General features: G+C 47.7%; 2 protein-coding genes across 2 annotated transcripts in view; both read right to left on the bottom strand.

The window, feature by feature from the left end:
- anln2 (anillin, actin binding protein 2) overlaps nt 1-15,264 on the bottom strand; it is a gene marked incomplete at its 3' end in the record, with an annotated part of 26,773 nt that extends 11,509 nt beyond the window's left edge. Inside the window, exons 1-12 of the mRNA XM_084453190.1 lie at nt 15,176-15,264; nt 14,706-14,879; nt 13,928-14,026; nt 13,602-13,783; nt 13,131-13,223; nt 12,394-12,489; nt 11,673-11,775; nt 10,588-10,733; nt 7,885-8,061; nt 7,295-7,718; nt 504-666; nt 338-413 (exon numbers count right to left, since the gene is read on the bottom strand). Of these exons, the coding sequence (XP_084309316.1) occupies nt 338-413; nt 504-666; nt 7,295-7,718; nt 7,885-8,061; nt 10,588-10,733; nt 11,673-11,775; nt 12,394-12,489; nt 13,131-13,223; nt 13,602-13,783; nt 13,928-14,026; nt 14,706-14,879; nt 15,176-15,257 (1,815 nt within the window). The 5' untranslated portion in view covers nt 15,258-15,264. The remainder of the gene's footprint in view (nt 1-337; nt 414-503; nt 667-7,294; nt 7,719-7,884; nt 8,062-10,587; nt 10,734-11,672; nt 11,776-12,393; nt 12,490-13,130; nt 13,224-13,601; nt 13,784-13,927; nt 14,027-14,705; nt 14,880-15,175) is intronic.
- A 6,373-nt stretch (nt 15,265-21,637) lies between these two features.
- LOC311321243 (septin-7-like) overlaps nt 21,638-27,500 on the bottom strand; it is a gene marked incomplete at its 5' end in the record, with an annotated part of 16,967 nt that continues 11,104 nt past the window's right edge. Inside the window, 5 exons of the mRNA XM_084453189.1 lie at nt 21,638-22,102; nt 22,898-23,043; nt 23,383-23,518; nt 23,646-23,771; nt 24,565-24,616. Coding sequence (XP_084309315.1) covers nt 22,063-22,102; nt 22,898-23,043; nt 23,383-23,518; nt 23,646-23,771; nt 24,565-24,616 — 500 coding nt within the window. The 3' untranslated portion in view covers nt 21,638-22,062. The remainder of the gene's footprint in view (nt 22,103-22,897; nt 23,044-23,382; nt 23,519-23,645; nt 23,772-24,564; nt 24,617-27,500) is intronic.

Raw genomic sequence — 27,500 nt, 5'->3', positions numbered from 1 at the left:
GGTGACCAGAGAAGAGCGCCCCCTATCTGCAGGGTAGTCTCACCAGGGGGGTGACCAGAGAAGAGCGCCCCCTATCTGCAGGGTAGTCTCACCAGGGGGGTGACCAGAGAAGAGTGCCCCCTATCTGCAGGGTAGTCTCACCAGGGGGGTGACCAGAGAAGAGCGCCCCCTATCTGCAGGGTAGTCTCACCAGGGGGGTGACCAGAGAAGAGCACCCCCTATCTGCAGGGTAGTCTCACCATGGGGGTGACCAGAGAAGAGCGCCCCCTATCTGCAGGGTAGTCTCACCAGGGGGGTGACCAGAGAAGAGCACCCCCTATCTGCAGGGTAGTCTCACCATGGGGGTGACCACAGCCTCCACCGACTTGCTGAGAGGGGATAGGATCCCGAGGGGGAAGGTCAGCTCGTCTCCGCTGGTGTCCACAACCCCGATCTCCTCCTCCTCCTCTCTCTTGGTCTCCTCCTCCTCCTCTCTCTTGGTCTCCTCCTCTTCCTTGTCACACTCAACGTCGGTCTTCTCTTTCTCTCCGGCGCCGGCGGCGATGCCGCTGTCGTGGTCCTCCCCCTCCTCCAGGCCACGCCCCCCCGCGGTGGCCATCTCCAGCACCTCGTCGAACATCTGGTCAATCAGGTCCGTCGTGTTGAGCTCGTCATGGGAGCTCAGCTCTGAGGGGGGGGAACAGCGCACACACACACACCTTCTGTTACCTTCACACACACACCCCTTCTGTTATCTACACACACACACCTTGTTACCTTCACACACACACCTTCTGTTACCTTCACACATACACTGACCAACGAGAGCGGTTTACTAGATCTGGTCCCCTCGTTCCAATAGCAGTGGTCAACTCTGCTGTTATCTGGCAGTGTGTGTCTACAGGTGACACCGGTACCCACGAATATCAATCACCCAAATGACCGCCAAACACAGAACTCACTCTCATGTTCTCCAACGTGCCCAGGTGTGCAAGGTAACCCCCAGGTGTGCAAGGTAACCCAACACATTTCTCACCTGCCTAACACCGTGTCCTAACTACACGCGACGCGAGCGAGCGTCAGCGACAAAATGCGTTCCATTGCTTTGTTTTCTATTGTTATGTCCTAACTGGACACGAGCGACGCAGCGCTGTTGTGGAATTTACATCCAAACACCTTAAACCTTTTTTCTCTCTCTCCTTTTGTAATTCATCACCTCCCCCAAATATTCACATAGCTGTGCTAACATACAAAATGGCCTCCAGGAGGCCATACACTTTGAATCTGTCTACAACAGAATAACCATCCTTTGTCATCCTTTGTCCCCAATTGCCGCCTTTTTCTCATGTCACATGTCTTTACTCTTGGCCACGCCTGCCATTTCATATGACGTACAATGGAGTAGCCAATCACATCCTGGAAGCACCGTACCTGTGTTTTGATTGCATATAAGGCGCAGCAAAACCCAAGGGCGGCACTTGTCTGGATAAACCACTCTTGTTGTGTTGTTCAGAAAGTCCTTGCGCTCGTATGTTTTCACAATAAACCAGACTTAACCTTTTGAGCGAATCTTGGTAAATCCTTTTTACTAGATAAGTAATTCCATTACAATTTGGCGACGGGGATGGGATCGGCTGCTGTGAGGTTCGCCTGGAGTGGACAACGAAGGAAGCCAGACGTGCGGAGCAGTAGCGAGCTCTGGAAAATCTTCTCTCTTTGCGCCTATTCGCATGGGTTCGGAGAAGTCCGCCTCGTTGGTTTCACTCGGCTAAACTCACGGTACGTTGAAAAACGAATCCTTTTATGCTTGGTATTTGCCTTGGTTTCGTTTCAGATTGTGTTGGTCTAGATTGTTGAAAACAGAAACCCCCGGGGTGGGTTTAGTAACTATCTAAGGAGTTGTGACTCAACAATAGATATATTATATTGTATTGTTCTTTGACTTCGTCCTTGTTTCGTTACGAGGGTATATGCCTTTCAGAAGAAGTGTGGTTTTTGGTCTCGTGATTTGTTCCCCTGCAGTTGATGTACAGTTAAGGTTGTTTATCGGTTGCAGTTTAGAACGGTTTTGAGTTAATACGCCTAAGTTGGCACAGAACGGGCTTCCCTTTGGCCGGTCGCGGGTGTTGTACCGTTGTGTTTTCTCAGCGAAGGTAGCTACTGGGAGTGGTTTGGTAGTGTCCGACCCGCGTTTCTTGGAGAAGCGTTTGTCCCTTTGATCCCGGGTGGTTGGTATAACCTAAACGAGTTTTAGCTGTCAACCAAGAGGCTGGTGTTTCAGCCGGGCAGGCATATATTTTTTTGCTTGTCGTAACGTGGGCCTGTGTTCGTCCCCTTTGTTCGTCTTTTGTGTTCCGGGTCCCTACACGGGGTTGTTCGTTTTGTTGTTTACTGTTTGAGCTTCGGCTCTTGCCTTGTATTGTTTATTAAGCGCGCCCATTATCCAGGTAAGTATTGTAAGTATTTTGTACACTGTTTCGACTGTTAAATCCTAACTGCTAGAATCTAGTAGCTGGTCGCCTGGGAGACGCAGAAAACACCACTCCGCTCTCCCGTGATCCGCCATCGAGCCAGAGGGAGAACAAAGGACCAGTTGCTGGGTGAGTTAGCCTACTTAGCGGTTTAATGTGTCTTTGTTTCTTTCGAAATTGTATTCCTTTGTTTATTTCCCGCCTGTTTTAACTATACTTTTCTTTTCACCGTTAGTTTTGAATTATAGGCTGTAGGGTATTGTGTTAATTATGAATACCAATACTAGTTCGCTGTCTGGCCCAGCTAAGATTGTTGCGCAAAGGTTTTGGGATGATGCTTGTATGCAGTTTTTGCTCTGGGCGAGACATTCTGATTTCCCCCTGTCCGGTACACTCAAGGTTAGTGAGTTAGCGAATGTTAGGGCTCAGTTACAGGCGTTTGAGATGACTAGGTTAGGAAGGGAGCCTGGAAATGCGATAGATTGGAATGCATTCAGGAAGTGGGAAATAGTCGCACACAAGTGTTTTTTCAAGTCAGAAAGAAGCGTAGCTGAGGAAGTTAATCAGAGAGATGAATATTCAGAGTCCCTTCCCCCTCCTAGTCATTCCGTTTTGAACTCTATCACGCCGACTCGGCACTCAGAGCTCACACATCCTTCCCGAACTATGTCTGTTTCACTCGCTGTTGTAGCTGCCGCCCCGCCTCCCAACTCTGTTTTTCCGTCTGCTCCCAACCAACAACGACCAGAGGGGCGACAGAGAAACAATAGGAAGCGTTCTGGTAGGGTTAGGCGAGGAAAAAGGTATAATCGAAGTGAAGACAGAGACGATTCATGTTACCATCGTGGTCAGTATGGTCACTGGAAGGCACAGTGTCACAGTTACCGCAAGATAAAAGAAATGGAGAATTCTCAGACCTGGGGTCCAGCGCCACCTGCTGGAGTTCCCTTGAACAACCCACAAGGTAGATTTTAACTAGCCAATATAGACCCTTTTTTTTTTTTTTAAAGGTAAATAAACAGGACAAGACAATGGAGCTGAGGACATAAGGTTTGTGCATGATAGTGGGGGGGATAGATAATGTTTGCCAGTGTCTTAATCTGAATACAGCATCTCCTAACCCAATTATATATTTTTAGTGTTTATGTTAAATATCTCATGTTTATAGTTTGAGGCACATTCATCGGGTCTGAGTGTTTTTCTGAGTGTTTTTACAGACAACTGTCGTTCTGGGAGTGATGGGTGAATGCCGAACCAGGAGACGGGCACGGGACCGGAGGTGGAGATGGAGGTTACCGGCCTGCTTCCCTACAGATGGGCGACACCTGTGGTTCATGGGATGCAGGACCAACGCCATGTCACCGACTCACCGTGAGCGACAGATAAGTATGACATAGGGAAGAGACCATTTTGTCCAAAGCGTGCCCAATACTCTGTCCTCAAATGCAAGAGGGGGAAGTTTTAGATATACAATATTTAATAATTAGCTATACAAATAAAGCTTTGATTGATTGATTGATTGATGGTTTGTTAATTGTAGCTGAAGCAAGTTCATTTTTAGTGTTATTTTATTTGAGTGATGCATTTTTTTCCCCCCCCCCCATCTCTGTTTTATCCTGACTTCAGGGAATTTGTTTTCACCCTTAGGGGGGTGTTGTTTTGTTGAGACGAGAATCTTTTTATTTTCATAAAATCGCGAGAGAAATTCTAAGAGCAAAATCCAATTGCCTTGATCATGACTGGGGACTGGGCGTGTTAAAGTAATTCTTACACTGCCCCTGATGTCACTGTAGGGTACTGCAGAGCCTAGATCCCTGCTACTGTCCGATTCTGTAAATGGACAAAAGCTAGATCCCTAGCTTGTCTAGTCTAGTGTCCAGTCTAGTCCCTAGACTGGCTCTAATGACACTTGAACAGACACCCTGTTTAAGTTTTCCTGACTGAATAACAAAATTCTTCCCCAAAGCAGGATCATCTCCTGCCAGGAAGAGGGGATGATAGAATGTGGCTTGCACTTAACGATGTTTCTGAGTATCTTCTACAGACTGCTGATAACCGTTCCTGACCAAAGAGGGGGTTCCTGACCAAAGAGGGGAACAGGGAGACCAGACCAGACCAGAGGCCTCAAAGAGGGGAACAGGGAGACCAGACCAGAGGCCTCAAAGAGGGGAACAGGGAGACCAGACCAGAGGCCTCAAAGAGGGGAACAGGGAGACCAGACGACTCTCCTTTTGCTCTTCTGTTTTGTCTCTGTTGTCTCTCTCATCTGTGGATTCACAGGTCTCTCCTCCCATGTCTCTCAAATACATTGCCGACCTGCTCCCCATATGAAGTCCCCACTAAGGAAAGGTGACCATTCCGGACGCCAGAGAGGGCTTCTTCTTATCATCTCCAACCAGGCCGTTGGGTCCTGATCCGCGACCTGGGGCCGTACCAGATTCAACTCACCACGCAGACGGCTGCCAGAGTAGCTGAGAGAACTTCGACGCCGTTGCGTTCCAAACCAAGGAGCAGATGAGCAGCCTGAAAACAGGCCAGAAAACATGGAAGAGAAGAGATGTAGCGGGGTGAACCTACCCGTCAGAGAGATGTAGCGGGGTGAACCTACCCGTCAGAGAAGTTGCGGGGTGAACCTACCCGTCAAAGATGGAACAATCAGGACCAGGGCATTCTGGCCTGTGTGGAATAGCTGTCAAAAGTAGCTGAGAGGACGGTCCATGCAGCCGAACCAGAGATCTCAAGGGCAAAGCGGTCACCGCCACACTGTCCTCTCCTCTGATGAGCAATCGGAGACTGACCTTGCCGGTCACCTCCTTCTCGTGGTTGTTGTATGACAACGTGGACAAGCTCAACAGCAATGACTGCAGCTCTAACCGCACACACTGGAACCTACATTAAACATTCAGAGACGCAAACATTGAAGCTATGATCCAGAAGAAATTGCATGCGATTATTCTCAACAAGAGTGAATGAACTTTGAAATTATCTTGAAAAAATATCATATTTGTTTACAAGAGTTACAATGGTTGAAACATGAGTTGATAAATAAGTTTGGGTTTTTCCTCTAAATTGACCAAGAGGATTTTTGCCCTTCTTACACTGGTAACCATTCATCTTTTTACCTTGTTTCAAACACCAAAATCAAGGTTTTTGGTGAATGGTTGTCCACTTCTAGACTATAAATAGTATATAATCATGTCATCTTTTTTTACCTTGTTTCCTGTCATATTTCTGAAACAAGGGGTTTTGGTGCGTGATTTTGCACGTGGAAAGAAAATAATCTTTTTTTTGTTTGTTAAATATTTCACAAAATATTTTTTTTTTTTTTTTCTCCACCTAGTGGAGAGATTATTTCCTTTCCACATGTATAGCATAGCTGAATGTTTACACTTTGTGTTTGGATTTTATATTTTATTTTTGTGTACCTGTTCAGGCACAAATGGGGGATTGTTGTGGAATTTACATCCAAACACCTTAAACCTTTGTTCTCTCTCTCCTTTTGTAATTCATCACCTCCCCCAAATATTCACATAGCTGTGCCAACATACAAAATGGCCTCCAGGAGGCCATACACTTTGAATCTGTCTACAACAGAATAACCATCCTTTGTCCCCAATTGCAGCCTTTTTCTCATGTCACATGTCTGTACTCTTGGCCACGCCTGCCATTTCATATGACGTACAATGGAGTAGCCAATCACATCCTGGAAGCACCGTACCTGTGTTTTGATTGCATATAAGGCGCAGCAAAACCCAAGGCCGGCACTTGTCTGGATAAACCACTCTTGTTGTGTTGTTCAGAAAGTCCTTGCGCTCGTATGTTTTCACAATAAACCAGACTTAACCTTTTGAGCGAATCTTGGTAAATCCTTTTTACTAGATAAGTAATTCCATTACAGCGCGAAGCGGCGCGACGTTTTAAATGCCCTTTTGACGCTCGCCCTGTTCCTATTTTCCTCCTGTCGCTCGCGTTGACAGGCGTCTGTCTTCAGTTGGGAATATAGACAAATGACGTAACAGAACAGGACATTTAACGGTTTCAGTTAGGACAGCAAGCATGCGATGTCGCGTTCTGTTGCTCGCGTCGCAAGCAGTTAGGACACGGTGTAACTTGTGCCCAGTTGTGTGTGTGTGTGTGCGCGCGCGCGCGCGTGACCCAAGATATCAGTTAACCGTGCCACACCTGACCAGCTAGTGTGCCCCCCCGTGGCCTCGCCTCCCCAGTGGCCTCGCCCCCCGGCTGCAGCAGGAGTCTCACCTGACGCACTCTCTCTCCTAGACTCAGAGGACGAGTCCAGCTCAGACTGGAGGGCCGAGTCATCAGTGATCAGTTCTGGCTCCAGGATGAAGGTGACCTTCTTTACCCCTCTGCTCTCTGACTGGACCTCTCCCCTCTGCTCCTTCTCCTCCTCTTTATCCACCTCTCCTGTTAACTCTTCCTCCTCCTGCATCTCCATGCTACAGGGATTTCCTGTCTCCTCCTCCTCCCTGCTAGGGGACTCCCCTGTCTCCTCCTCCTCCTCCTCCTCCCTGCTAGGGGACTCCCCTGTCTCCTCCTCCTCCCTGCTAGGGGACTCCCCTGTCTCCTCCTCCTCCCTGCTAGGGGACTCCCCTGTCTCCTCCTCCTCCCTGCTAGGGGACTCCCCTGTATGCTCCTCCGGCATCTCCTGCTCCTCCTTGCTGCAGTGATCTCCTGACTCCTCCTCCTCCATCCTTTGGAGCACTCTTGCCTCCTCCTCCTCTCTACATGACTCCAAGCCTCCTTGGTCAAGGGGAGCTGATGTCATCTCTGCCTCTCCATCTAAACTAGCGTCCACCTCAGACAGTCCATCAGCGCCATTAGACCTCTCACACTGGACACCAGCGCCATTAGACCCCTCACACTGGACACCAGCACCATCAGACCTCTCACACTGGACACCAGCGCCATTAGACCCCTCACACTGGACACCAGCGCCATTAGACCCCTCACACTGGACACCAGCACCATCAGACCTCTCACACTGGACACCAGCACCATTAGACCCCTCACACTGGACACCAGCGCCATTAGACCCCTCACACTGGACACCAGCGCCATTAGACCCCTCACACTGGACACCAGCGCCATTAGACCCCTCACACTGGACACCAGCCATGGGAGGTTCCTCAGCGCCTGATCCTCGTCCACCTCCAGCTGAAGCAGACCGTTCATCACGGACGTCTGAGAGGCCGTGCGCCTCCTCCTGCTCCTGGGCTGGAGAAGGTTCCTCCTCCGCCTGATCCTCATCTAGAGAACGTTCCGCCTCACAACGCTCGTCTCTCGCCGGAGAACCCAACTTCTGTTCCACACCGTCCTCCGCCAACGCCTCCTCCCTACGCTGCTTACCGGGAGCACATCCTCCCTCCTCCTCCTCCTCCTCTACAGGAGTCCGCTCCACTCCCCCTCTCCCCACCACCTCCTCCTTCTCCTCCCCAGGACCCTCGGTCTCTGACTCCCTGTGCTCCTCATCAAACACCGACTCCATCTCCATCTGCTGCTCCTCCGGCTCGCCTGTAGGGGGCTCCACCTGCTCTGCTTCCTCCACTACAGCAGCCTCCATCTCTGGTCTCTCTGTCTGAGGGGGCTCTCCCTGACATGACACGTCCATAGAGCCCCGTCTCTCTGCTTCCTCCACTACAGCAGCCTCCATCTCTGGTCTGTCCTCCATCTCTGGTCTCTCCTCTGTCTCTGGTCTGTCCTCCATCTCTGGTCTCTCCTCTGTCTCTGGTCTGTCCTCCATCTCTGGTCTCTCCCCTGTCTCTGGTCTCTCTGTCGGAGGACGCTCTCCGTGACATGACACCTCCATAGAGCCCTGTGTCTCTGCTGCCCCCTGGTGGCTGCTCAGGGAAGTGTCTGTCTCCAGCAGCAGCTCTCGGTCAGTCAGAGAAGAGGATTGCGTCTCCTCACCTGTTGGATGGTCACAGTCTCACATGGGCAGGTACCACTGTTCTACACTGGCATTCACAATGACACACAGACACTGGAGAACGCCAGGGGCCTCATTTATAAACGTTACGTACTACGCACGACAGAAGGTGCACGGCGCTTTCTAAGCAGACTTTGGGATTTATAAATAAGGATGTTGACAGGAACACGCGGGGCCCTCCACGGACACTTGACCCATGTGAAACTGGAGACGTGAAAAAGTGTGACTTCGATGGTAGAAGGATGAACTCGAGAAACGCTTGGAAATTGATACCGCTTGTGTTTAAGAAATTGAAATACTGCCTCACACGTATTAAATATGAAGAGTTCCCTGGAGTGCACATAAAAATAAAAACATGGTTAGGATCATTTTCATAATGAATAACTAGAAATGGTGCTGGTGTTCTGAAAAGTTGGCCTACCTTCTCAGGATGACCTACCACCCATTATATTATGTTTAATTCATGGGTAGCGCATCATGTCAGGTAGGAAATGTTGAGACATTGACATTTCCTACCTGACAGGATGTGTTACCCATGAATTATGCACAATAAAATGGGCAGTCGGGCATTCTGATACATTCAGGTAGGAAATGTCTATCAGAAAGCCCTATAGTGTGCTTATCACACATCCTGTCAGAGAGGAAATGTCTATCAGAAAGCCCTATAGTGTGCTTATCACACATCCCGTCAGAGAGGAAATGTCTATCAGAAAGCCCTATAGTGTGCTTATCACACATCCTGTCAGAGAGGAAATGTCTATCAGAATGCCCTACGACCCATTATTGTCCCGCTCCAAAATTGTATGTGTCCTAAGTTGGCCCATGCTTCACTAGGGCTGTATATCATCTTGGATTTCGCGATACGATACGCATCACGATACACAGGTCACGATTCGATACGTATCACGATACAGAGGTCACGATACAATACGATACAATACGATACGTATTGCGATACACACATCATTTACTGAAAGATTTTAAGTGTTCAAGACTGAAAACTGAATGGCTCAAATGCACTATATAGATAACTCAAACTCAATGACTGGACAGAGAGCTAGCTAATAAATATTTTACATTTGATATCCATGCTTTTTAAACTGTCAACATTGTAGTATTTATGGTTTTTCAAAATTATTTATATGTATGCTTTTTTAACTTAATATTGTAGAATATGCTTTTTAAACTGGATTTAAAAATGTAAATAAAAATAAAAAAAATATTTTTTTATATTTTTTTTTAAATAAATTTAAATTTTACAGCGCCCGGCTGTATCGATACTCCGGGCTGAAAGATCGATACAGTATCGCGAGACTACGTACCGCGATGCATCGTTGTATCGATACAATCCTACAGCCCTATGCTTCACCCTTCCACCGAGTTTCGGATGGATGGACAGACAAACAAACGGATGGATGGACAGACAAACAAACGGATGGATGGACAGACAAACAAACGGATGGATGGACAGACAAACAAACGGATGGATGGACAGACAAACAAACGGATGGATGGACAGACAAACCAACGGATGGATGGACAGACAAACAAACGGATGGATGGACAGACAAACAAACGGATGGATGGACAGACAAACAAACGGATGGATGGACAGACAAACAAACCAACGGATGGATGGACAGACAAACAAACCAACGGATGGATGGACAGACAAACAAACGGATGGATGGACAGACAAACAAACGGATGGATGGACAGACAAACAAACGGATGGATGGACAGACAAACAAACCAACGGATGGATGGACAGACAAACCAACGGATGGATGGACAGACAAACCAACGGATGGATGGACAGACAAACAAACGGATGGATGGACAGACAAACAAACACGCCACCGAAAACTGTGCTGTCTCTGGGGCGGAGGTAATAAATTTTTTTGCAATGTTTTTGTCTAATCAAGAGGTTTATTTAACCGGATTTGGAATTATTAAACAATATTGCATGTTCTGAAGTGTATTCTCATACATATCTCCTATCCCCTCAAGCGTTTAAACCAAAAGCAGCTGCCGTGCGCCAGCATGTGGATGTGATGCGTTGTTTGTAAGAGCACAAGGTATGGGAACAAATAACTATTTATTGACCAATTCTTTCAACGTAGATCTTATGTCACACAAAACGTTTCTTATTTCCTTCAATTCCTTGGCCACCTCATTAACGGCGTCTACGGTGTCTCTCTGCGTTTGCAGGACTGCGTCCGTGAGCAGACGGCCCTGCTGGGGGGGTTGTGGCGCCCGGGGTCCAGAGGCGGTGGCGGGTGGCGCCCCCTGCTGGTCAGCTGCAGCAACACCGACCCCGCTGGAACGCACAGCGACTGAAAACAACAATTGTTTAAATGTTAAACACAGCCTGAATGCTTTTGGGTTACTCTGATTTAGCTTGAATGCATTCTGGCTATTCTGATTTAGCTTGAATGCTTTTGGGCTATTCTGATTTTTACTCTGAACGAGAGAATGCTAACGACGCTAACGACGTACCTGGATGATCCGGTGGGTCTTGCGTGTCCGCGTCCTCCTCCGCTCAGGAGGGGGTCCCCTATAAACGCACGTCGCTCATGGAGACGGGGCTGTCCCTTTATCCTCCTGTGGCACCAACACGTTGACCACGCGCCATGTGACTTCTGGTTGTATGTGGGATTTGTTATGTCTTGATCTTCTGAACCAGCAGCATTCACGGCACCCGTTGCACGCCTTTTGGGCATTTGTAATTTCCCACAGCGTGTCCACCAAAAAAATATACTTTTTCTTGCTTCAACTCCCCCTACAAGAACTTCTATTCCACACCGGGTGAAATGTCTTTTCTTTTAGCTTTCTCTCTGGATTTGCTGTCATTGTCGTAATGCAGTTAGTATTAATTTCACTACAACTATGGGCGGTAAAAGGATGGGATTGTGTGTTATTGTGGGAAACCCGCGCAGCGCAATGTGTTATGAACCAGAATATTTGGTGTCAGCTCTTTCTGCGTTTCCTCTGTCTGTACGCCACCGTCTGACGTGAATCGTCAGCAGTTTAATAAATGAGGCCCCAGCTCCGACCACACCCAGAGTGAGCCTCGCCCCGGGCGGAGGACAGAGGGCCGTGATGCACGATGTTCAATGAGCACTGATAGAACAGCAGTGGGTTTCATGAGTCCAGTAAACCACCCAGAATCTCCCAGTTCCACCAAATTCCACCACATTTTCCATGTAGCCTTAAGTAACTCTTGTCTTCTTAATCCCAACCTGTGGTCCAGTAGTGACAGGCCAAGATCTCACCTGTGTGGTCCAGTTGGGAGTCGTCCTCACCACCAGGGGGCCCTGTAGGGACGGGCTTGTCGCTGAAGCTGCTGTTGGTCACTGGACTGGTCTCACAGTCGGCCTGCTAGACATTCAAACCAGTTAGCTCTGCTCCCCAAACCAGTTAGCTCTGCTCCCCAAACCAGTTAGCTCTGCTCCCCAAACCCAGCTAGACATTCAAACCAGTTAGCTCTGCTCCCCAAACCAGTTAGCTCTGCTCCTCAAACCAGTTAGCTCTGCTCCCCAAACCCACTCAGTGGAACAGTACCGTATAGGAGAGTCGTCAGTAGAGTAGAAGATGTGAACCCATCCACACCACAGAACCCATCCACACCACAGAACCCATCCACACCACAGAACCCATCCACACCACAGAACCCATCCACACCACAGAACCCATCCACACCACAGAAGCATAGCATATTAAAAGTGCTGGTGCTGCTAGGAAGTGAAGACCCGACAGCTCAATTCTGGTGTGCGTTTCCAGCCGTTACATGGCGGTGACCATGGCGGTGACCATGGCGGTGACCAGCCTCATTTAACCTGCCCTCCTGTGGCACCATGTGATATCCACACACAACAACATGGATGTGACAGCCCGCCAGCACTCCCATTCATGACTACTGTGTACTAATAAGCCCCCGTGCAGCCCCCATCCCTGGGTGAGCCAGCCCCAGTGAGCGGGGGAACCATGACTCACGTCCCAGGGCTGGAGGGGGGGCCACTGGCACTGCAGCCTCCGGGTCCTCCGGACCGCCCAGGAGGGGGAGGAGGCGGAGGTGGGGGAGGTGCCTCTCTGGGGAGATTCAGACAGGTGGGAGGGTGGAGGTACCGGCTAGCACAACTCACACCTAGGGATGCACTAGACTGTATATCGCCAATCATATCGGCCCATATCGCCCGTTTTTAATATATCGGTATCTGAAAACATCTGCAAAACAGGGCTGATGTGAACAGCTGATGATTATTTGTCTTGCTGCTGTTGTGTGTGTTGTTTTTAAGAGGAAACAATGTGGCAAATATCTATGATTTATCTGCTTTTCCAAATGTTTTGGAAATAGAGACAGTGTTTTTCAGTGTATAACATTTGATTATCATAGAAACTTGTTTTTATACAGATCATATTGATATAGGTGAATATCGGTTATCGGCCATGACAATGTTGATATCTCTCACCGACCAAAATGTTGATATGGGTGTATCCCTACCCACATCATATCCTATCCAATCAGACCCAGATCCCAACGGTAGTTTAAATACTTAAGTGAGCTTGACTTAGTTAACCTGGTTGTATGGGCTATATCAAGCGCACCTCTAGTATTATGAGCATGTTCTTCAGCTCAGGTCTGATCAGAAGCTGTGGGGCTCATTGGGGAGCGTCTAACATTATCCTAAACATTTGAAAAACAGAGAAGGGGGGGGTAGCACCAAACTTACCTCAGCCAACGAGGAGTCAGAGCAGCTCCTCTTCAGCCACACATTATCACTGATTGGCTGAGCCCTAAGGAGGCGGAGCTCCGCTTCCCTCTCCTGATTAGTCGGAGGAATGGCAACCGTTAGGATCGAAACTTCACTGGAATCTTAAGAATGGAGTGACATCATCATTTGCACAGCAATAGTGTGCTACGCACTGTATAGATACCCAGCGCACTCTCTCTATCCACACAGGACATATTTGAACAGAGATGGTTCTTAACTATTCCAGTAAAGGGCAGACGTTAGCACACACCCAAAAAGTGTTAGTGGGGGCGTTGACTAATGGAGTAACAACTGAGACTAGATTAATAATCAGAGTTGCACATTCTACTTGTTCTATACACAATATCTACTTCAGTATACTATTCCACTGTCCAAAACTTCACCAGGGCTATCCCGGGTTGCAAAACGAGCGCCCCCACTGTGACGGACCTGACGAATGCGGGAGGCTTGTTTGGAGCTGGGGGTCACGCTGCCCTGTAGTTTGTGATGGATGTCGGTCACGAGGCTGGAGCGGTTGAGGGGGCCGGGGTTGGCGGGGCCGGGGAGGGGGCTGGGCGGGAGGCCGGGGGCCGCGTTGAACCGCTCCACTCTCTGGCTAAACTCCTCCTCACCTGGGGAGTCAATTCAAACAACCAATCAATCAATCAATCCTCTTTACACAGCAGACATGGAATCTTAAGTGTCTTTCCAACTGGACTTGGTGACTGATCTTGCGAAAGAAGACATTTTGAGTAGCTGTAAAGTCAGTGGCTCACCGATGAGATGGTCTCTGGAGACCTTGTCCTGGAGGAGGAGCACGGAGGGCACCTGGTACCCTGGATCAGACAGACACCGCTGGGCCAGCGGGGGCAGTCCTGCAGACAACACACTCTCTGTTACTGGAAACATAGTGCTCCTCCATCCTTCCCTTCATCCCTCACTGCATTCATGCAATGATCCATCATGTCTGGATTAGTGAACACTAGGGGTGTGATGAGATATTGTGCCTCGAGATATCACAATATAAAAATGTGACAATATGCGTGGTCAAAATAAAAAAACTTTTTTGAAAACCTTTTTTTCTTCTTCACTCAAAGCGACTTTGGGTACCCAGAAAAGCGCTATACAAACATTACAAGATGGAACTACAGGGCAAATAACAGCATTGTTTCGCATGTTGTGTTTTATGAATAAAATACTATTTTTCCAGTCATATTCCTCATTCAAGTTTGGCAAAGAATATTGTTAGAATATTGGATCTATATCATAAACCCCATATTGTGTATTGTATCGGGAGATGAATGTATCATCACACCCCACTATGTGGCAGATCTCTGTTTAATCAATCCAGTTGATTTACGGATCAGTTATTCTAACTGCATGGGGCCTGGCTGAGTAGGATCAGGAAGGATCAAAAATCAATACAATCAATACGATGTTCTTCATAAAGCACATTCTATACAAAGAACACAACTGCTCTTCACAAAACAGTTGAAGGAAAAAGGAGAAAAAGTGATGATTCTATGGACTATGAGATCCATGCACCCGTCTTACCTTCCCTTCTCTGGGTGAGCTGCTGCACCCTGGAGCGGACAGACAGGGGGGCAGGGGTGTCTGCTTTGACCTCCAGCTCCCGGCACCGACCCCAGGCGGAGGAGGAGGAGGAAGGCTGGGGGCTGCAGTTCTCCTGGCCCAACACCTCCAGGCGCCGGCGTTTCCCATCTTTCACTTCAGAGAGACACAAACAAATAAACACACACGCGCACACACAGAACATCAGGGGCAAAGGCAGCATTAAAACCATGTCAGACGGAAATTGACACAGGTCCATGCACACACTTTGAATGAAGGCCTATGGTGAATGATCACGGACAGCGGATATCGCCACTGTGTTGCTGGCCTTTCCCTCGAACTGGGACTGAATGTTGTGTGTGTTATATTTGACAACTAAAATCTGTATGCAAATATCCAGTGACACCCACCCACCCACCCACCCCACCGCCTGGTGACAAAGACGCCCTCACCAGAAGACAAGGGGACATTGTCCTCGGTGTCAGAGAGAGGTTCTCGCTGTCTCTTCCCAGAGCTGTCCTCTCCATCCATCATGGCACTGGGTGCTGCTGTGAACAAAGAAATACACCTTTATTTTATAAGCTAGCAAGCCAGGTCAGATATGAGCCAACCATTAGCCACGCCCTAGCTAGCTATCATGATTGAGCTAAGCTAACCTGGCTAACAAGCTTCTCCCTCTCTCCTGCATCCTAGCTAGCTCGTAGCAGGCTAACCCTAGCTGCCAACTCACTGGCCTCAGCGCCATGATGATCAAATCACTTGAGCTATGAGTGAGCATGTAACTATAGTAACAGGTTTCCAAGCTGGCAGCTACACGACAGTTGGTTGACGAGACACACAATTAAACCAAAGTGGCTCAAACCAGTCACTCAAAATGAACTGTTAGTTAGCCCTGACTAGCTACTGCTACTGACTAGCATGGTGCTAGCTCTATACTCTAACTAACTAACTAACTAGCATGGTGCTAGCTCTATTCACACTCTAGCTAACTAACCAGCTTGTTTCTCTCTTCTTACCTCAACAGGAATGTGGTTAGCTCGCTAGATAGGTATTATAAGACCAGAAGTCAGAGAGTAGTGATCCGTGTTGTTGATCCGTTCTGTTCTCTCTTCCCTCACACTTTGAATTTCAGCGGGTTCTTCTTCTTCTTCTTCTTCCTTGGGTTTTATGGCGGATCGCAAGCAGCTTAAAGGTGCATACCGCCACCTACTGGACAAGAGTGTGCATCATCATGTCATCATCCTAGTGCTCACAGACTACAGTCTGCCCCACAACCGTGTGTCACCCAAGAAAGTAGAGTCTTCCTGCAGATTCCTCCCCCCTCCCCCTCCGTGGTTCTCTGTAGCCTCCGACCATGGATGTATTAATAGAACCTTCTTCTTCTTCTTCTTCTTCTTCTTCTCTGTGTTAATGGCGGATCGCAAGCCAATGTGTAGCCTAGTACAGGTGCCTACCGCCATCTAGAGTACCGGGGTGTATTACATGGGTTTGACTCGGTTTATTCATCTAGAGTACCGGGGTGTATTACATGGGTTTGACTCGGTTTATTCATCTAGAGTACCGGGGTGTATTACATGGGTTTGACTCGGTTTATTTTCACCACATAACCAGCACAGGTACAGGTACAGGTACAGGTACAGGCACAGGTACAGGGATATTGGGATTCTTGTTCCTTCGCTTGTCCTTACAATGTCTTATCCTCATTAGAGCTTTTCACACTGTACTTAGCCCAGGGCTTAAAGGAGTAGTTAAGGAAAAATCATGTTTAGCCCTGTTTTAAGGTTACTTATGATCATATACAATGGTTCAGATCAAAACGTTGACAAAACTAGCACTTTTGAGAAAGTCTGATAATTGCTCTACCACCGTTTTGGTCGTACAATGGATGTGGGTGGGCACCGTGAAAAATCATTCAAAAAACATGTTAAACTCTCAATTTCAAACACAAGATATGGATGTTCTCACTACAGCTCTCACAATATCTCATCCTACATCCATTATCTCATCACGTATCCTTTCTCATGATTAACTACAGTTCACACGCTCGATCAGCGGGCTCAGCAACATTACAAACATCACAGTTATCTTGTACGCACTTTGCCATTAAAAAAAGAGTTGATTTTAAATCAATTGTTATGGTCTTGGTCTGTCCGCCCTGCTGCCGACCCGGACCCTCGAACCTGCCCCGGGACTCAGACCCTTTTCTCCCAATATTGCCCCCTGCCTCTCTTCCCAGTACTCACTGTCCCTGCAATGCGCCCAGTGTGGAACGAGTAGCCTAGCTAGGCTCCAGACAGTGAACAAGCTTGTGGCTCCCCAGGGTCGTGTCTGCATGCTATAGCCCTCCTACCATACATGTCACCCCTACTAACACAGTGGGTTGCAGCAACGTTGCACACAAGTTGTACTTAGGTAAGTTGCAACGGTACCATCAGGCGATGTTGTGACAACTTACTTACTTACCCTCCTAAGTCTAATTAGACTTTACTGCAACGTTGCAGAAACATTGGCAACATGGGTCCCTGCAACGTCAACAATAACGTGACAGTGACGTCGTATTACAGTCATATTAGGATTGCTATCGGGCTATCCCGTGACGTCACTGCTTGCTTGGTTCACAGTTGAAGTAGGCAGGATTCTTTGCCAAACTGCTCCTGTCTTTTTTTCATTTTTTTCATTTTTTTTTTTTAAATTTCCGCTTATATCCTTCATATTGTACTGTATGTTGAGGTTAATAACTCATCTTAGAAATGTTATTGATTGTATATTTCCCTGTTTGTTATAAATTGAATGCTTTTTCATTAATTAAAAAAAAAAGTTGGCAGGATTCTCTATCACTGCGACCCATGGTGGAAATCATGTGTTTAAAGATGCCATCACCCCGGAATGTAATCACATGAAATAAGAGATTTGACACATGAATGCTCAATACAGATAAAAACAGAACAACCAATCACACTTCTGACCAAGTGAAATGATTGGAATGACCTGTCAAACTGCCTAATCAACCTGCACACAATTTGATGTTTCTTTTCTAATCTACTAACGGTTTATGCCCCCTTTCTGGAAACAGAGCTGGAGGGAGAGCACCTTTAAATGACACCCTCATGAGCAACTGGACTTTAGTTTTACATTTTCATAGTCACAGCTAATTATTTAATATAATTCGGATTGTGATTGAAAATCAACTATGATCAGCAGAATCAATAAAGTTTGTCTCCAAGTATTTGCCGTTAATGCAAATTCGAGGATACGGCCTGTTAGGTAGCGTGTATCTTTATAATGTTTGGGGGTTAATATAATATTAAGGACTTTGTAAATGCCCCTGGTTAGCAGATAGATAGAAAGAAATGGCTATTGATCTGGCTGTTGCGCGATCTAGCTCTTGTGCTGTCTAGCTCGGAGCGGTGGTAGCTATGGTAACGGGGCACACGTCTGTCAATCATAATGATTCCAGTTGGTCATTTGCTCAGAGAACTGTCAATCAGTTGTAATGAATCACGCCCAGTTTTGAGTGAGTGAACTTTTTGAGTGGCAGATTCAGAACCTATAAAAACATGTTTTAAAATATTTTTTATGGATGAATTCTGAAATAGTTAAACACATTTGTTTTGTTGTTGCCTAAAGATATATGGAAAGTGTTATATTGAATTACCATGTTAATCCTTTAACATATGTGAGTGTTAAGTGTTATAAAGAGTTTTGTGGCTTCGGTGTGTCAGTGCAGAGTTGAACTGGCAGAAGAGAGAAGTGTTTGTTGTATTTACGTTCTTCCTACTGTCATGTCTCCATTACAGAGTCAACACTGTTAAAGGAAGAGACTTCGCTACACGCCCAGAGAGCTGGATACAGGAGGCCTTCCAGGCCCAGGAGATGGCCGCCATGGCAACCCTGACCAATAGTCAGCGTGATCACATATGGGCTTCACTAGCTCCACGGGGACGTCTCCAGCATCATTTCAAGCAAACCCCTGTGGTCAAATACCATTTCAAATACCAAAACCTCGGAGTGCACTTGATTTACGTACAACACTCCCCAAAGAGCACAGCCTTCGGCCAGTTCCACAGTTCTGAATGTCTCTTTCTTCCATGTGATTTGGTACAGTATAGCTATCATGATTGTTCTGTCATTTAATGCTTTAATATTATTATAATTACATGCTGTCCAAATAAAACATACATTGCTATTGAAATGTCTGAAAATATCATTATATTTACATACATGTGAGATGTGTTAGGACGAGGATGGATCAGTTAGGACGTCCCATAAAAGCCAAAAGAACACACATTTGTCTTAAAGCATGACCTTCTCATCTTTAATATTAATAATGTACAGTTAGATAGAACAGATGGTGATAAAATGAAGAACAGAATAAAGCTGAAAACAGTGTACATGTAAAAACAACAATAAAAAACAACTCCTAAGATCATGTCTATCTTAACCAGGGGTTTCTGAGTAAGGGGGAGTGGTTAAAGAGTGATCGGGGGGGGGGCGGAGAATGTAGAGCATTACCCATAACCCACTGCTCACTCTGCCCCAGAGACCCCGGGAAGAGAACGGTCCTGAGGAAGTTGACCCTTGGCATAGGTCAGGCTGTGTGTGCTCGTCCTTAAGAGGCAGTGTGCTGGGGGCGAGAGGGGTCGCTCTGCAGTACGTACAGAAGCACGGTGTCCTCTCCTCAATAATAACAGCTTCATGTGATTGGTCACAGGCTGTGAACTGTGTACGTTGACCAAGAAAGCACAGCAGGATGTGAGGTGATGTTACAGATGTTACAAAATGTGTGTTTGTGTGTGTGTGTGTGTGTGAGAGAGAGAGAGTTTGTTTCGTGCTCCCTTTTGCATTTCTTTTGAGTGCATCTTGTAGGACTCTAGAGGTTTGAGTGCATCTTGTAGGAATTAAGACTGGAATACCAAAAATAATGTCTAGGAACCTGAACAACCCTAAGGGTCTTTTTCAACCATCCATACACATTATTATAATATGAAAATAGAGGAGGACAGTCCTTGGAGAGGTCAGAGGTGCCACACAGTGAGAGGCCGTGTCTGGAACCTGGAACCCTGGTTCCTGGGAACCTGTGGAGATGTGAGGTTCTCTTCTGACAGACTGGATCATGTGCTGCAGGAACGTGGCCTTTCCGTAGGACTGGAGTACAGGCTATGCAATATGGCCGCCATTCCAACAAGCTGCTTGGATCTCCATGGGTGCTGCATTAGGAGTATGTTTGGAGCTGGTCAGAGCAGGGGGTTAGTACTGAAGGACTATCCCTGGTCTCAGGCTTCCTAGCTGGTCAGAGCAGGGGGTTAGTACTGACGGACTATCCCTGGTCTCACGCTTCCTATCAGGGTTCCTATCGGGGACAGGCCACAGGACCCTGGGGTTAAGGGTCATCCACAACATCCACCACTTCACAATATAAAACATTGTCACCATCATCACTGTTACTGTGTGTTTAGACACCCATGCTGTTTGCATAATAAACCATCTACTCAAATAGGAACGCGACTATCTGCTCGTGTCTCCAGGATGTGTTGCTATGCTATGCTAACCCTAACCCTGACAACGCTGCTGTGAGCTTCGTCTGTCTGTCTTCTGTTTAGTACTCATCATGGAGACATGGTTCCGTTGCATCATCAGGCAAGATCTATCACCGCACATCTACTGTTACACACACACACACACACACACACACACACACACACACACACACACACACACACACACACACACACACACAGACACACACAAGCACACGAAACAGGTCATCTTCTGTCGAGTACCAGGCTTTCATCATTCTCACTTCTCTCCAGATCTCTCTCTGCATGTCTCCTCCCACCCTCCTGACTCACAATCCCTTCAACCTGCAGAAGCTCCGTCATCTCCTGCCCACTTCACATTCCAAAATGTGTTTTTAGAACGCGCCCGTCCCAGGTGTGTGTGTGTGTGTGTGTGTGTGTGTGTGTGTGTGTGTGTGTGTTACGCATGCCTGACACCAGAGGCAGGACTCTGAGGTCTAAAGCAGAGTGTGAAGAGGACAGACAGGTAGAGGAAGTATGTACTGGTTCAGGTAGTGTGAAGAGGACAGACAGGTAGAGGAAGTATGTACTGGTTCAGGTAGTGAGGAGACAGACAGGTAGAGGAGGTATGTACTGGTTCAGGTAGTGTGAGGAGGACAGACAGGTAGAGGAAGTATGTACTGGTTCAGGTAGTGTGAAGAGGACAGACAGGTAGAGGAAGTATGTACTGGTTCAGGTAGTGAGGAGGACAGACAGGTAGAGGAAGTATGTACTGGTTCAGGTAGGAAGAGGACAGACAGGTAGAGGAAGTATGTACTGGTTCAGGTAGTGAGGAGGACAGACAGGTAGAGGAAGTATGTACTGGTTCAGGTAGTGAGGAGACAGACAGGTAGAGGAAGTATGTACTGGTTCAGGTAGTGAGGAGGACAGACAGGTAGAGGAAGTATGTACTGGTTCAGGTAGTGAGGAGGACAGACAGGTAGAGGAAGTATGTACTGGTTCAGGTAGAGGAAGTATGTACTGGTTCAGGTAGGAAGAGGACAGACAGGTAGAGGAAGTATGTACTGGTTCAGGTAGAGGAAGTATGTACTGGTTCAGGTAGGAAGAGGACAGACAGGTAGAGGAAGTATGTACTGGTTCAGGTAGTGAGGAGGACAGACAGGTAGAGGAAGTATGTACTGGTTCAGGTAGTGAGGAGGACAGACAGGTAGAGGAAGTATGTACTGGTTCAGGTAGTGAGGAGGACAGACAGGTAGAGGAAGTATGTACTGGTTCAGGTAGTGAGGAGGACAGACAGGTAGAGGAAGTATGTACTGGTTCAGGTAGAGTGAAGGGGACAGACAGGTAAGGTATGTACTGGTTCAGGTAGAGGAAGGTATGTACAGGTGCTAGGTGTATTATGGGATGGCTGTGCATGGTGCCTGCCATGTGTACAACTCCACAGATCAGAGGGACGTCGGTTTCCTCGTTGTCCAGAATACAGAAGATTATTATTATTATTATTGACTCGCACAAAAGAAACACATGCATTCCCACAGTTTTGGCACAAATGCCCTGCGGTGATGTGTGAGGGTGTGTGTGTGTGTGTGTGTGTGTGTGTGTGTGTGTGTGCGTGCGTGTGTAAGACTGTGTGTGTGCAGACCATGTATAGGATGACATTTAAGAGGAGCATACATTTGGAATGTTGCCATGGAATGCCTTAAGTATGGTGTGTGTGTGTGTGTGTGTGTGTGTGTGTGTGTGTGTGTGTGTGTGTGTGTGTGTGCGGCGTGGCTTGTCGGTCATAGTGAGCATCAACTGGGATGTAAAAACGAGTTTGTTGTTTAAAAGATCTTTCCTTTCTTCTTGTTCTTTTCCATGGTCCTGGAGAAGAGAGAGAGATGAGGAGATGATTGGGAGGTTATAGCAACACCAGAGAATGCAGTAGACAAAAGGCACATCACAAATTAGCTGTTCAAATGTATCTAATTCCTTAAAATAAAAAGCTAATCTAGGCACAGGCGAGTTAGGGACTATTCTTACAGCGGACGGAAGTACCAATTTCAAGCATTTTAGCAACAGTTGTGTTGTGTTGTGTTGTGTCCAGAGCAGCAGTGTTGTGGTGTGTTGTGTTGTGTTGTGTCCAGAGCAGCAGTGTTGTGGTGTGTTGTGTTGTGTTGTATCCAGAGCAGCAGTGTTGTGTTGTGTTGTGTTGTATTGTGTTGTGTTGTGTTGTGTTGTGTTGTGTTGTGTTGTGTTGTGTTGTGTTGTGTCCAGAGCAGCAGTGTTGTGTTGTATTGTGTTGTGTTGTATTGTGTTGTGTTGTGTTGTGTTGTATTGTGTTGTGTTGTGTTGTATTGTGTTGTATTGTGTTGTGTTGTGTTGTGTTGTGTCCAGAGCAGCAGTGTTGTGTTGTATTGTGTTGTGTTGTATTGTGTTGTGTTGTATTGTGTTGTATTGTGTTGTGTTGTGTTGTGTCCAGAGCAGCAGTGTTGTGTTGTATTGTATTGTGTTGTGTTGTATTGTGTTGTATTGTGTTGTGTTGTGTTGTGTTGTGTTGTGTTGTGTTGTGTTGTGTTGTGTTGTGTTGTATCCAGAGCAGCAGTGTTGTGTTGTGTTGTGTTGTGTTGTGTTGTGTTGTATTGTGTTGTTATGTGTCGTATCCAGAGTTGTACTCACTTGGAAGCGTCCAGCTTCTGCTGCTCCAGGACCCTCTGCTGCGCCTCCCACTGGGACTTCTCCTCCTCATGGTGGCGCCTCTTCTCCTCCAGCTCCTTGTGCTGAGCCTCCAGGTTCTTCTTCATCTGCTCATGACGCCGCTCCAGCTGAGGGAGGGGGAGAGGAGGAGGGAGGGGGAGAGGAGGAGGGAGGGGGAGAGGAGGAGGGAAGAGGAGAGGAGGAGGGATGGGGGAGGGGAGGAGGGAGAGGAGGAGGGAGGGGGGAGCGGAGGAGGGAGGGGGGAGGGGGAGGGGGAGGGAGGGGGGAGAGGAGGAGGGAGGGAGAGGGAGATGCTCGTCATGATAAAACTGACTGACAGATACACAATATAGAATATCTATTTTCCTATATGTCTGTCTCTCTGTCACACACACTCACACACACACACACACACACACACACACACACACACACACACACACACACACACACACACACACACTTACCTCAGCCTCAGAGTCCTTCAGTTTCTGCTTCTTCTCCTTGACCTTCATCTCGAACACCTGCTCCATCTCCGTCTCCATCTTCTTCATCTTCATCACGTGCTCTCTCCGCTCCTCCTCCATCTGCGCCAGGGGGCTCCTGGGGGGCAGGGGTCACAGGTCAAGGTTCATGAAGGCGGCGGCACAACTGGCCAATGAGGCACGGCACAACTAGCGGCGCCATCACGCTGTAGCTCAGACGGGCCCTCGTCCCTCGTCCCTCGTACTTGGTCAGCTGTCCCTTGGTCCTGGTGCTGTCCACTCCGTTGCAGGTGACGGCCGCCAGCTTCCTGCTGCGGTAGTTCTCATAGTGGACGTTGTTGGTCACGTCCTTCAGGTCCTGCATGTGTGTCCTAGGTGAGGAGCAGAGTGACACGTTTAGGAGAGTATAAACAGTGAGGTACAGTATAGAGAATAGCCATACTTGAGTACAAGTAAAGATACCTTGCTTGAAAAAAAGTGAAAGTCACCTAATGGAATACTAGGCGTATTTGAGTAAAAGTTTTGAAAGTAACTGATGTTAAATGAAATGTACTTTGATCCGGTATGGTCCTTAACTCCAAGAAAGGAAAGTTCTTATTTTAGATATAAGGCTCTTCGTCGTCATGACTCTTTTATTAGTTTATTGCTCATTTTATGCACTCTACTCAGTTTTTTATTATAGGCTCACATTTTATGACATGTCGATTGATTGAATTAGCCGTCTGTCTCTTGTTGTGTTGCTGTGTTGTTGTGTATTGCTGTGTTGTTGTGTTGCTGTGTTGTTCCATGTTGTTTTATGCTGTGAGATATTAGATACATTCAGAAAGATGTGATTTTGTAGCGAGTAACAAATGTTTTAAGGGGAAATGTATCGGAGTAAAAGTATCCGTTTTCTTTGGGAAATGTAGTGAAGTAGAAGTGAAGTTCAACAGATATATATGTAAATAGTACAGATATATATATCTAAATAGTACAGATATATAAATATATATATATATATATACAGTACAGATATCCACACAAACTACCTCAGTACCCTCTACACCTCTAAGTACAGATAAGTCACAAATGAATCATGTCACTGTTACACATTACTCCAAACACACACACACACACACACACACACACACACACACACACACACACACACACACACACACACACCTGATCAGCATGTTCCGTAGCACGGTGAAGTCACAGTGTTCCCCATTCTCCACTGAAACAGGAAGAGAGACAGATGTCAGAATCCATCAGAGGCTCATCGTCATCATCATCATCATCATCATCATCATCATCCTTACTAAGAAAACAGGTGGAATGTTCCCAAGTTAATGGCACCACAGGCTCTAAGCGCTAACCCAGCAGGTATGACAGGCTCACCGATCAGGGCGTGTTATATTGTAAAGATGAAGGGCACATGGTTGACTAGTGCACTGTTATCACAACTATGGGATAGTTCTAGTGAGTTATCCAACACAGACACACACAGCTACTCAGTGAGTTATCCAACACAGACACACACAGCTACTCAGTGAGTTACCCAACACAGACACACACAGCTACTCAGTGAGTTATCCAACACAGACACACACAGCTACTCAGTGAGTTATCCAACACAGACACACACAGCTACTCAGTGAGTTATCCAACACAGACACACACAGCTACTCAGTGAGTTATCCAACACAGACACACACACAGCTACTCAGTGAGTTATCCAACACAGACACACACCGCTCCTCAAGCGGAGCCTTCACTGACTAAACAGACTACCACCCGGTTAGACGATCACAGATCACTGCAGTGGTATCTCAGATCAAACCGAGACACGATTAGATGATCACAGAGCAATATCTCTGTTTCGGACATGATTAGATGATCACAGAGCAATATCTCTGTTTCAGACATGATTAGGTGATCACAGAGCTATCTCTCTGCTTCAACACAGACATGGTTAGATGATCACAGAGCTATCTCTTTGCTTCAACACAGGCATGGTTAGATGATCACAGAGCTATCTCTCTGCTTCAACACAGACATGGTTAGATGATCACAGAGCTATCTCTCTGCTTCAACACAGACATGGTTAGATGATCACAGAGCTATCTCTCTGCTTCAACACAGACATGGTTAGATGATCACAGAGCTATCTCTCTGCTTCAACACAGACATGGTTAGATGATCACAGAGCTATCTCTCTGCTTCAAGACAGACATGGTTAGATGATCACAGAGCTATCTCTCTGCTTCAAGACAGACATGGTTAGATGATCACAGAGCTATCTCTCTGCTTCAAGACAGACATGGTTAGATGATCACAGAGCTATCTCTCTGCTTCAAGACAGACATGGTTAGATGATCACAGAGCTATCTCTCTGCTTCAACACAGACATGGTTAGATGATGTCATGGGATTCTGGAGAAGGTGTGTGTGTGTTGCTGCTGTTGAGTGATGATGCGTACTGCGGGTGGCGTGATGATGCGTACTGCGGGTGGCGTGATGATGCGTACTGCGGGTGGAGTGATGATGCGTACTGCGGGTGGAGTGATGATGCGTACTGCGGGTGGAGTGATGATGCGTACTGCGGGTGGCGTGATGATGCGTACTGCGGGTGGCGTGGGGAACATGGACGTGATACGATAGACCCACTCACAACTGGCAGCTGTCAATCATCATCAGGAGAGCCACTCAGGAAGACACCTTACCCGTTATGACACACATGCACTAGCCCCGCCCCCCGCCCGGGTCCCAGGCTGGCTGGCCACCTGATTGGTTGCCCTGTCACCTACCTGAGGCAGTTCTGATGGAGGGAAGGAGGGAGAGAGGGAGGGGGAGTCACAGAACCAGATCTGGCCCGGTTCTAGCCCAGGTCTGGCCCGGTTCTAGCCCAGGTCTGGCCCGGTTCTAGCCCAGGTCTGTCCCGGTTCTAGCCCAGGTCTGGCCCGGTTCTAGCCCGGTTCTAGCCCAGGTCTGTCCCGGTTCTAGCCCAGGTCTGGCCCGGTTCTAGCCCGGTTCTAGCCCAGGTCTGGCCTTGTAAACCTGTGTCCACTCTGACTGGCTACTGGATGAGGGTTTGGTGTTACATGAGGTGTTGATGGTGATCACCGCTAGGGGGCGCTATGTCAGCTTTAATGATGGGATGGGGCAGGAGGAGGGGCATTGGAAGGTGTTTGGGGGGGGGGGGGGTCAAGGGGTCAAAGGAACACAACAAAGCAGGGGTGGAGCTCTAACGGTGTATGTTCTCGGCCGATTGGCTGAAAAATCCTGATGCATGCTGGTCTGGATGGCTGCTCGGCTCTAGCGTCCAAACAACGTTCCGTCAACGCCGCGACGGACATCATGGTAAGCTGGCCATCAGGTGTTTTGAGCCAGAATGCGTTAGCTGCTCCGTAGCGCTGGTCAGGTCATCCTGCTCACCCTGTGGCTCTACCGCAGCCGTCAGCGCCAACCGTTGGCCGTCGGACGCTGAGGGGAACAAATCCATTGCAGATGATGATGGCGGCTCCGCAGACTGCCGTGGCGTCATGTTGGACGCCAGCATCACGGTTTGGAGAGTCGCCGACCGTCGCTTCTTGATTGTTGACGGAGGAAAATGTACGGCTGAAGCTGACGGCTGCAGTGGAGCCGTGGAGTGAGATGGACTTAACGTATGGACCAAGAGCTGTGTCTCTGTGTGTGTGTGTGTGTGTGTGTGTGTGTGGACAAATTATACAAACCCAAATAAGGGCGCATGCTTTCATACAAATCCCCTTAAGAACCTGAGCGCGTGAGTTAAGAGCAGCGTGTCCCAGTCCTGCCTCGGGTCTGAGAGGGAAAACCTGCACTAACACCTCAACATCAGGCTCTGGGATTGGCTGTGGAGTGGTGTTACTTCTGGTCTCTCTCTCTCTCTCTCTCTGGGGGTCCCTGGACACAGGGCTGGGACACAGCGAGTTAGGGGGCGGTCCTTTGCATCTATGGCAGCGGTGGCGTTGGACAACCTCTACGGGTCCAGCGTGCCCAGCGAGAGCGCCAGACCAGGGTCACGTCGGATCAGAAACACCTTCGGGATGTACGCGCTTCGTCAGGATGTACGCGCGTTGTCAGGATGTACGCGCGTTG

The sequence above is a fragment of the Borostomias antarcticus genome (genome assembly GCF_949987555.1).
Source record: "Borostomias antarcticus genome assembly, chromosome: 18".
Lineage (NCBI taxonomy): Eukaryota > Metazoa > Chordata > Actinopteri > Stomiiformes > Stomiidae > Borostomias > Borostomias antarcticus.
This window is presented reverse-complemented; position numbering and strand designations above follow the sequence as displayed.